The sequence below is a fragment of the Myripristis murdjan genome, chromosome 24 (assembly GCF_902150065.1).
Source record: "Myripristis murdjan chromosome 24, fMyrMur1.1, whole genome shotgun sequence".
NCBI lineage: Eukaryota > Metazoa > Chordata > Actinopteri > Holocentriformes > Holocentridae > Myripristis > Myripristis murdjan.
The window spans coordinates 19,825,955-19,837,044 of NC_044003.1; the positions used below are offsets into that span (position 1 = coordinate 19,825,955).

At 42.4% G+C, this 11,090-nt stretch overlaps 1 protein-coding gene across 1 annotated transcript; it reads right to left on the reverse strand.

The window, feature by feature from the left end:
* Positions 1-10,166: 10,166 nt before the first annotated feature.
* LOC115355872 (trace amine-associated receptor 1-like) lies at positions 10,167-11,090 on the reverse strand. The gene is made up of 2 exons (XM_030046796.1): positions 10,844-11,090; positions 10,167-10,771 (listed from the first exon to the last, which is right to left on the reverse strand). The coding sequence occupies exons 1-2, from the start codon at positions 11,088-11,090 to the stop codon at positions 10,167-10,169; spliced, it is 852 nt and encodes a 283-aa protein (XP_029902656.1).

Genomic DNA, 11,090 nt, shown 5'->3' on the forward strand with positions numbered 1-11,090 from the left:
TTACAACATGACTCGAGACATTGCACATGTGGAAGGAGGAAGGGATTAGGGGAGGGGGAGGCGCAGACGAGAGGCATATGCAGCCACTACAGTGCTCCGCACCCACAAACTGCACTGTAACGGGAGGGAGAGGGGGTGGGGGGCCAACGAGGCGTTGAGTTCCAAGGGATGTGTGTATGTGTGTCCGTGTGTATGTGTTTGCATAAGTCCAGGACCATCTTCCCTACTCAGTCTCAACATTGTCTCTGCCGTCTGATAAGATGACAGCCCCGGCCGTTGCCCGGGAGATGGCCTCGTGAGTCCTGAACAGAGTAGAAGTTCCCAGGTGGAGGGTGAAGGGGAGGGAGTGGGGGAGAGCGGCTGTCTGCATAAACATCCAGGAGAAAAGTGAAGAGAGTGGCCTTCAAAGGTCGCTGGGGCACCGAATTGTAGATAAGGTGATTGTTTGGGTCAGGCTGACTCTGCAATTTCCATCAGCCTTAAGTCTCTGTGGTTCTCCCGGTGATTCCGAAAAATTTCCAATTATGGCACATTTCCTCAGAGTCGAGCTTTCAACTTCTCCAAGCTGTTATCCATCTGGCGTGAAAGTCCAGGAATTTCTTCCTGCTTGCGAACTAATTCGCGAAGTAATTCGCACAATGCATGAGTCTGAGTGTTGTTAGCTTGGCCCAAACCTTCTATGGCTGGCAGCTTCTCCAGAGCCAAAAGCGCTGCCAACACCCTCTGAACTTTGCGATAAATCAGGAATCCACCAGCACCAAACAGCAGAAATCCTGTTATCATAAATCCAATCATGTAGATGTCTTCAACATCCTCGACGGAAAGAATTGACAGGCACACAACCCTCCACGGCTCCCAGTAGTCGACGGTGTGCCCGGCGGCAAACGTTCCGGCGGGGCATGCGGACTCTCCTTTGCCCAGATTTCTTGTAGAGAAAATTTGATCAATTGCATTGTGAGACCATTATATTATATATTATATTAGAGGCGAGTTAATTCGGGAGGTGGAGCCACATGTGCACGTCCACGTGTCCAAGCGGACGTGTCATAAGGTTGTACTGATTGAGTAAAATCCCCAGGTCACACCACACACACACAAGAGGCAGAGGTGGAACTATGTGTAAACTAATTTATTGGCAAGGTAGACTGGGCAAATAAAATATTAAAAATAAAAATATAGCACAGCTGCTGGCTTATGATAAAACAATAAAACACACTGGCGTAAGTGTCCAAGTTAAAACAGTCTTTCCTCTAAACAGTCTATATGAATAATATACTCAGTCCATTCCAGCGGCGTCCCGGTATCAGTCCGACCGTGTGCGTGGCGAGGCTCCGTCGGGGCGTGCATTGAAGCCGCCTGGGCGCGCTCTTGTAGAAGCCCAAAAGCGGATAGCGGGTGGTCAGGACCACCCACTATCCGCTTTCCCTAAAGTGTGTGCTCAAGATAGCAATTTTAGGGATAGCGCATAAACATGCCCACGGGCACACCTCCAGGCGCAAATAAAGGAGTCGGCATAATGGATAGCGGGTAGTGTGGGAAGCTCCTAAATCAGCAATTCACGGGTAGCGGGTAGTGGCAACGGGTAGTGGGTGGCACAAGATAGGGCCCTGAGTTTATTAACTGAATTCTGATGACAATACAACTCAGTCAGGTATTTGTTTGGTCTCTTGGCTGTGCAAGTTGCAAATTTTATTGGTCTGTTCCCCTACAATGGCAAGATACAGCCAATTGATTAATGACAATAGATGCCAAATAATTAATCTGAGGAGGCGAAACATCTCTAATGCCTGAATTGCAATCAAGTTAAATTGTTCAGTCAGAACTATCCAGAGGGTCTGGTCTCGGTATAGGAACACTGGATCCAGTGACAAAATCCGCGTACCTGGCCGCCAGAGGAAAATTACAGGCCGAGAGGACAGGAGGCTATTTTTGATGTTAAGGCTCTTCAGATTCAGCAATGCATGCCAGTTGACAGAGCAGTGGAATGCCTTCACTAATGCTAATGTGTCTGTGAGGACCACTAGGCGTCGTTTACACGCACAGAAGATATATAGCAGGGTTTCAAGGCAGAAGCCTCTCATCTCTGTTCATAACAGACAACGAAGAGTGACCTGGGCCAAAAGGATCCAGAATTGGACAGTCCTGGATAACTGGTCCTTTATAGTGTTTTCTGATGAGGCTTGGTTTGGTCTGACAACAGATGACAGACGGGTGAGATGTTGGCGAATAGCTGGTGAAGCTTTTGAACCAGACGTGCTGAATTTCCAAACCAGAAGCAGCATATCCATAATGCTGTGGGGCTGTATGAGTATCCATGGCTTGGGTGATTTGGTAGCTATTGATGGAAATAAAAATATATAAATAAATAAATAAATAAAATAAAATAAAATAAAAATTAAGAAAAAAACATCCATCTATACTTAACAGAGACCTCTCAACTAACTGCCCCCCTCCACCTTGATAGCACACATAGAAGCTTCCTTCCATATTGTCCCACAAGTGTACATATTGATAATTAATGTAGCCATAGTCACACCAGTTTCAACATTCCACAATAATAACCAGTGATACATCAATTTAGGTTAACAACACTAAAGCATGATAGTATTTAAAACAGTGAAAGAGAAAACACCTATAAATCCATCCTGGACGGGCGTGGCCATTGCACCAGCCAATTTAATTCTTCAGGTAAATAGTCAAGCAGAGGAGACCATATTTCAGAAAAGGACCTCTAATTACCCTTCAGAACTGCATTGATTCTTTCATGTGGGAGAATTGGAATTGGCAATATTTCCCTGTACCACAATGTGACAGTAGGTGGCCTATCCTTAGTCCAGTTAATCAATATACATTTTCTGGCCAGTACTAGTAATTTATCACATAATTTGAACTTCAAGGGGGTTAAAGTCACTTCCTTTGATGGAAGCCCAAGAATGAAAAAAACTGGGTCTTTCTTAACCTTTGCCTTAAAGATGCCATTCAGTTCTTGGGAAATTGTACCCCAGAATCTTTTAATCAGTTTACATTGCCAGAAATAATGATAGTGGGTCCCAGACACTTATTACACAAAGGTGAGATCTGACGGTCCATCTTGTTCAGTATATAGGGAGTTATGTGGAGGTGGTGTAATATTTTATATTGTCTCTCTCAGTCTCTTACATGTAAAGGTGGACCTGAACGCTTTAATGGCCTCCTGCCAGTCATCCTCAATATACTTAGTCTCAAGATCTCTCTCCCATTTCTGTGCAATGTTTGTAATATCACCTGGGCCAAGAGAATATAACAGTGCATATAAGGAAGAAATAAAATGGGTGACACCTTTTCAGGCAGTAAGGAACCTCTCTACATCACTGTACTTGGCTTGGTCAGGAGGGTGAAATTCTTCGATCTAACAAAGTGGCCAACCTGGAGAAAACTATAATGGTGTTTTGTGTAGATGCTGAATTTTGACTGCAGTTGATTGGAGATTTATACCATTATGGTATAAATCTCCAATTACACGTGCCCCATTGCCATGCCATCTGTCAAAAATACTAGGGTGAAGGCCTGGGGGAAAATCTTGATTCCCTGTGAGAGGGGTCAGGAATGAGGTGCAACTTCCTCTGCCTAGGTGTTTACAGATTTCATGCCACACTCTGATTGTGTTATATATAATCGGATTTTTCTTGGTACCGCTTGGTAGCTTCTTCTTATCGCACATAACCAAGCTCCACAGTGAGAAGGGCGAAGAGGACCATGAATCCAGACCAGTGTTGCTAACTTGGCGACTTTCTCGCTAAATCTGGCGACTTTCCAACTACCCATGGCGACTTTTTTGTCAAAAGCGACTAGCGACAAATCTAGCGACTTTTCCTGGTGTTATTGGAGACTTTTCTGGTATTATGGAGATTGACATGAAAGCACGTATTGTTCCTCTGCAGTTCCTGTTCTCAGCGAGCAGCGGGTGCTGCAGTCAGGAGAGGAGCAGAGAGGAGACCCTCACCACTCCGCGTCCAGGCAGCAAATGAATCCTTCTTTACATCCTTCCTTACAGAGCAGGATGTAAATGTAAACGTAAATAATTAGTAGTTCTAAAACATATTTAGGATGTTTTTTACTCCCTTTTTGTCTCTCCCATGACGTTATTCCTCTCCTACAGCGTCCATTACAATCACGTGCACATTTCCAATTATGCAAATTAGGCGACGATGTCATTTGGCGACTTATAGCGACTTTTAGGACAGCCAATAGCTACTTTCCTTACTGAGGAGTTGGCAACACTTATCCAGACAGGGTTTGGATTCAAGATGAGCATGTAGCCATTCCAGCAAAGAAAAAGCATGGCACGCCCAGTTGTAAAACATTATGTTCGGCAGGCCCAGGCCTCCGAGGTCAGAGGGCAGCTGCAGTGCTTTCTTTTTTTGTCGAGGTCTCTTTCCATGCCATATGAATCTAGAGAATGCCCTCTCTATATTGAGGGCGACCTTTTTAGAGATCCATAAAGGTAATATTTGTAATGGATATAATATCCGGGGGAAAACATTAATTTTAATTAAGCTAATGCGCCCCATAAGGGACAGGGGGAGATTGTGCCACCTGTCTAGGTCCATCTTTATTTTAGTTATTATGGGAGAGAAATTAAGCTTCCATAGCTCTGTCAAGTCTGGTGAAACTTTTATCCCAAGGTAAGTGAAGCCTCTGGGGGACATTTTGAAAGGACAGCTGGTTGGTAAGGTTTGACCAGTCGGACCACTCAATGGCATGATCTCAGACTTACCATAGTTAATTTTGTAGCCTGAGAAAGAGCTGAACTCCCGAATAATAGAGAGAATAGTTGGTATTGATATTTCAGGTTTTGTCAGAAGCAGCAAGATGTCATCTGCATAAAGTGCAATTTTTCGAACTGTGCCTTCGATCGTTATACCATGCATGTCTTTGTGTTGTCTGATAGCCTCAGCTAGGGGCTCAAGGGCCAGTGCAAAGAGCAGTGGAGACAAGGGGCAACCCTGTCTCATCCCCCAATGCAGTGGAAAAGGTGATGATTGTATACCATTAGTTACAACACAAGCCTGCGGAGAGCGGTAAAGTGTTTAGAAAGCTCTGTAGTATAGTAGAGGGGGCTCAATGTGTGTACCACAAACAAATGGATAAATGGACAATAATGTGTTATACAGGATGGAAAACTTCAAGTGTATGATAGCATAAACAAATAAAAATAACAGAACATCACAAACAACACAGTATTCATCCCCAAACGATGAAGTCCCTTCTAACCCCCCCACCACTCTGTATCCCGGATCGGGCCAGTGGTGTGGCCCGGTGAGAAACTGGTAGGGCACATGGAACCGAGCAAAAACATCACCAAAAGAGAGGGGGAAAAAAACCTCTCCACACTCCCACTCACCACGAGCTAAAGTAATTACAACCATTTGAGTAAATGTGGTTGTATTCTAACAACAACTAATTCTATGAAAAACAATCAGACAGCCTTAATGGCGCGTTGAATCAGTATAAAGGAGGAAAAGATAAAGCATAGGGTTCACCAACATACCTTTTTCACAAGTTATCAAAAGATTGACAGTGTCTGTGGTCAGCAAGATATATGTCATATTACCTCCAGTTCAGTTCAGTCCATCCAGGAAAGCAAGTGCATCCCCAGGTGAGTGAAACGAGTGACTTTTCTCTCCATGGTTGAAGCTCAGAGTAGCAGGGAAGCGCATGGAAAGCCGTATGTCCATGTCGATGAGCCGCTGACACACACTGTTAAATGCATGTCGCATTTCTTTGACTCCGGCAGCCAGATCCTGTCTGATGGATATTGCCTGTCCCTCATACACCAGCGGTTCTTTCTCCTTGGCTGCGGCGAGGATCATCAGCTTGTCTCTCAGGTTATGCAGCTTGATGATAACCACACGGGGCCGGTTAGGTTTTGGTGCACCGAGGGTCCTATGGGCATGGTCAATTTTAATGATGCCTCACTTGGTTTTCAGGTTCAGTAGTGTGGGTAGCCAGCTCTCAAAAAACTTTACAGGTTGACGGCCCTCTGCATTTTCTTTGAGATTGTAAATTAATATATTGTCTCTGCGGCTGTGTCCCTTCATGTCAATACTCCGCTCCGTCAGTGCGCGCACTTTGGTCTCCAGGCCCTGTAGCCCGGTCTCCATAGCTGACATGTTATCCTCTGCTGCCGACACGCGGCTCTCAGCTTCAGATATACGTTTTGTGTTTGACTCCAGCCGTGTTGTAATATTGTCCAGTGTGGTTGAGAGCTCTTCAAACTTACTCTCCATCATAGTAGAAATTTTCTCAACGACATGCTGGGATATTTTCATAGCGAGGGCCTCAGTGTCTACATCAGGTGGCAAAGCATCTTTGCTAGTCAGCACGGACTTTTTCGCTTCTTGCTCTCCAGGAGGCTTACTTGTCGCAGGCTTGGTAACTTTAGAGTTAGGCATGTTGTCTCAATGTTGTTTAACAGACTTTTAAAAGGTTGTAACTTTTTTAAATTGTGTAAATGGTCAAATATAGCTCAGTGGCAGCGGGAGCCCAGCAACAGTTGACTGCTCAGGGTGATGGCCTCATGTGACCCTCTCATGGATGGAAATATGAATCACCAGAAATACATCACCAACATGTTTGCAGACAGGAATCACCCGTTTGTATTTCAGGATGACAACGCTCCTTGTCATGGAACCAGGGCTGTTGATGACTGGTTGGAACAACATGATATTTGCAGGATGATCTGGCCTGCTCAGAGTCCAGATGCAAACATTATTGAAAATATCTGGAATGATATGTCTAAAGTGGTGGCAAAGGATCGTCCTACCTCCAAGCAATCTTTGATCAACTCAGTATTTGGTGCTTGGGCAAACATCAGTCCTGAACGCATCAGACAACTATACAAATCATTGCCTCACAGAATGACTGCTATAATCAGGTCACGTGGTTATGCCACAAAGTATTAATACTTGACTTAGAACCATTGCATTTGATTCTATATACATTCTTTGTGCTTCAAGGTAAATTTGATATCACTTGACGGTAATACACATAACATATGACACTTATCATTCGTTAGTTGCGTCTGTAACCAATGTATCTGTATAGTAAGGGGTGACACTTTCATTGTCAAGTGTGTGTACATGCTTTACAACAAACACATGCCCGCAACTGCGGGGCTCGCCAGCAATAACTACATTTTTCACAACAATTCAAAGCATTTTGTGTTCAGCACCACGGAGAGCAACAATGACATTTTGGAAGCCACCTCAACTTAAGAGCACCAGTGTAGCTAACAAATCAATTTAATGATATGATTATGATTGCAATTGTCACAGCAGCCCATCGGTTCAAGTACAAGTACAAATTCAGTTCCACGTAGGGTAGTAGGCCTAACCACCACTATCAGAAAGGGACTCGATGCGCCTTGCGCTCTGCAAACTCATCTACTATGCCTTGTATGTCCAGTTTCCTTGCCTGATCACTTTCAACTGACAACATAGCAAGTCCACTGAGTCTCTCCTGTCCCGTTGTGCTTCTCAAGTAGTTTTTAATTTGCTTCAATTTGAATAATGAGCGCTCAGAGGTTGCAACAATGACAGGAGTATGTCACGGCTGGTGGTAGGTTTGGACCCAAACGCAGGAGCCAGGAGTCACGGAGCTCATCAACAAAATATATTTATATATTTTATTTAAATATATTTAATTAACCCACCGGAAACGCAGGGAACACAAGGCAGGAATGACAAAACAAAACACAACAAAATGAATCGACAAGGAACAGTACTCAAAGCAGGACTTAAATGCACAAGAACTAATGATCCAACAAGACACACCTGGGGAAGGGGCTGGAGCACAAGACAGGAGAACACAGAAGATAGGCTAAGGGAAACACTGGGACGGATCAAAACAATCAGGGATAATAGACAGACTCAGGACAGGTGTGGCACTGGGAGGGGAAAAACACAGGTGAAATCACTAAAATCACTAAAAGAACCAAGCAAAATAAACACACATGAAACAGATATGAGCCAAACAAAACACAAGAAACACAAAACCATGACAGAGTAAGAAATAATAGAAAAGCTGTGCAAACCTCACTGAATGTAGAGGTTAGTGCTGGGTGATTTACATTTAGAATTTACAATCAGTTTTGTCAATTTACTACAAAACATGAGCGTAAAGCCTAATTTATGCTGTGCTAGAAAACAGCCGACCCACTAGGTCTTGAAAACGTTGCGTCCATGGTGTGCTGTGATTATATAGGTTGATTAATTTCTCTGCGTGACTCGGGCGCAACAGAGCATAAAGTTGGCTTAATCCCTTTGTGATTTGGGTAATACATGTGCAGGCTACCCATGCAGGCTTAGGGGCTTTCACATAGCACGCGGTTTGGGCCGCGCTCTGTGCTGGTATGGTAACTTTGAATTAAAAGGTTACTGTATAACAGTGAATTAAAAGGTTACTGTTTAAATATCTGTTCTGGCATTTATTCCTTATATTCCTTATTAGCGCATATCAAATCAGATAATGTGTGATATGCATGTGTAAACAAAAATAATTCAACGAACTTGTAATTGACTTTTTTTCTTGTCTTTGTGTGTGTAATCAACTTGTGAATTTTTATAGTGATATCTGAAAGTCAAATTTTGAACCCCTTTCCCCTGTGTGTTAAATACAGTGTTTTTTGGTAATGTGTGGTCATAAATAGGTGAGTTTCAAAACTTTCCACCAGTGGCATTCCTTGGGACTTTTTTCCCTCACTCAGGACATACTGAGGATACAAAATCAGTTGGATTTGCTTCTCTTGCAATATGTCCTAGGTTGACCCCAATTTTGGCCTAAAATTACTGGACTATTTATCCAGAGCAGAGTGAAGGTGGCTTGATTGCTGGTGGCTGGCAGGTGTGCTGGTGAGTGGTGACTTCAGCTCCAAACAGACACACACGGACAAGACAGGGGAAGGTCAAGACAATACACATGCCCACAAAAGGGAAGGGAAATGTTGGAAAAACACTAGGATCCTGACAATTTGGTGGTTGGTAGACTAGAAAAGCACTTTAGAAGCAGAATACTTACTGTCTGATGATATCAGTATATGATTTTACTGAATAATTTCAGGGCTGAATTTAGCCAGACTGATTGAAGGCAGACAACCTCTTCTTCTTTCTTTTTTCTCTTTTATTTATTTATTTATTTATGTTTATATGTAATTTGCCCCTGGCATTGCTTTGTTGGCCTGACTGACTTGTATTCATGACAGTATCTCATTATTTGTAGCAGTAAATTATATGAGGCAGCAAATGCTCTGATACTGCACATACAGTACAACATGGATACTATATTTTTTCTCTGACATTAGGACAGTTGTAAACACCTGTGTCTGGTCAAGAATGATGACTCAGTTGATGTTTTTATTCAGAAATTTATTAGAGTTCTAGTCACCTGTGTTTACCTGTGGTCACTGCCTGTTTCAGCCTCCTCCAAAACCGTTGTGGTAAACAGAGGCCATTTCTTTAGAGCACCAAACAAGGCAAACATGACCACAAAATTAGTCTCACTTACCTAATCCAGATGTTTTGTAACAAAAGATAGCTCTGTGGGTCCAAAGCCTACTCTCTTTTCTTGACTACTATAATATTTTTTCCACTCACTGAATTCTCAAAGCGCTATACAGAAATCGGACAGAAGGCCTTAATGTCTTCATGTTTATGATTGTGGTTATTCTTTATATTTCTCAGCTCATTCATTTAGATTTGAGTCAAAAATAATAAATTGCATACTGGAAAAAAGTTTATTATTTATTTTTTATTTTATTTTATTTTTTGCAGACTCACATTATGTTTTGTGTCACATTTTGATTCCAATAAAAACATGATGGTGAGCAATAATTTCTTGTATGATAACTTACTGCTCAGTAAAAGTGAGTATCTGAGAGCCACTTGCTTCATGTTATTTTGCTGGAAGTCTGGAAGACTGTTCTGTGTGTAGGTGAAAATTATTTTAACAGCTCAGCCTGAATCAAATTGGAGCAGGAACATCAGCAGTGGCCGGGTCCATGGATGTAAATTTACCCTTTTTCTGCTGTAATAACTTGAACAAACATATTTTAAAAAGGATGATGGGGGTGGGTCTGTATTGCAACATCATTATTGAAATGTCAGCATTTTAGCACTCCAGTCAATCAATCAGAGCAGTTTTGAATTTGAAAAATCACTTTGAAATATTTTACCAGAAATGATCATTCTGAAAGCCACTCGGAACCAGCTGTAAAAGAAGGCATAAATGAATGGATTGAGCACTGAATTCGAGCTCCCAAGTAATGCAAATATTTCAATTGCAGTTGATGGAACTGAGTAATTAATTAATGGGTTTAAGGTCATGACAGTAAAGAAAGGAGTCCAACAGATCAGAAAAGCTCCCATAACAATAGCCAGAGTTTTAGTGGCCTTTCTCTCCATCTTACTGACAGATGCTCCAGACTTTACGCTCTGACAGGTTGAGTTCTGGATGCTGCGTGCCTGTTTCTGTGCCACCAGGAAAATTTTTAGGTAGATACTGAGCATTATAACTGCTGGGAGGTAAAATGAGAGAATACATCCAATGATGCCTGAAATATCAATATTAAATGAAAGACAGCGCCCTTCACATTTTCCTTCTTTAAGTCCCATAATTATGACACCAATTCCAACCATGGCAGAAACTCCCCAGCAGACCAGGATCATCATCACAGCAGCACAAACATTTATTTTACTTTTATACCTCAAAGGATGACACACTGCATAATATCTGTCGATCGAAATAAAACATAAATTCAGAATCGAAGATGTACTTAGTGATACATCAAAGCTGTGCCGTATCTTACAAATGAAATCTCCAAGATACCAACAAGAACTTACAGAAAACACAATGACCAATGGCAGCACTAAAGCCCCAACAAGGAGGTCAGACATAGCCAGAGAGAGAATCAGGTAGTTAGTTGGAGTGTGGAGCTGTTTGAAGTAAATGATGGAGATGATTATGAGAAGGTTTCCACATGTTGTGAAAACAGATAATGAGCCCAGGATAAAAGAATAGAATTTACCTGCTGGTGAATGAGAGTCTGCCACCAT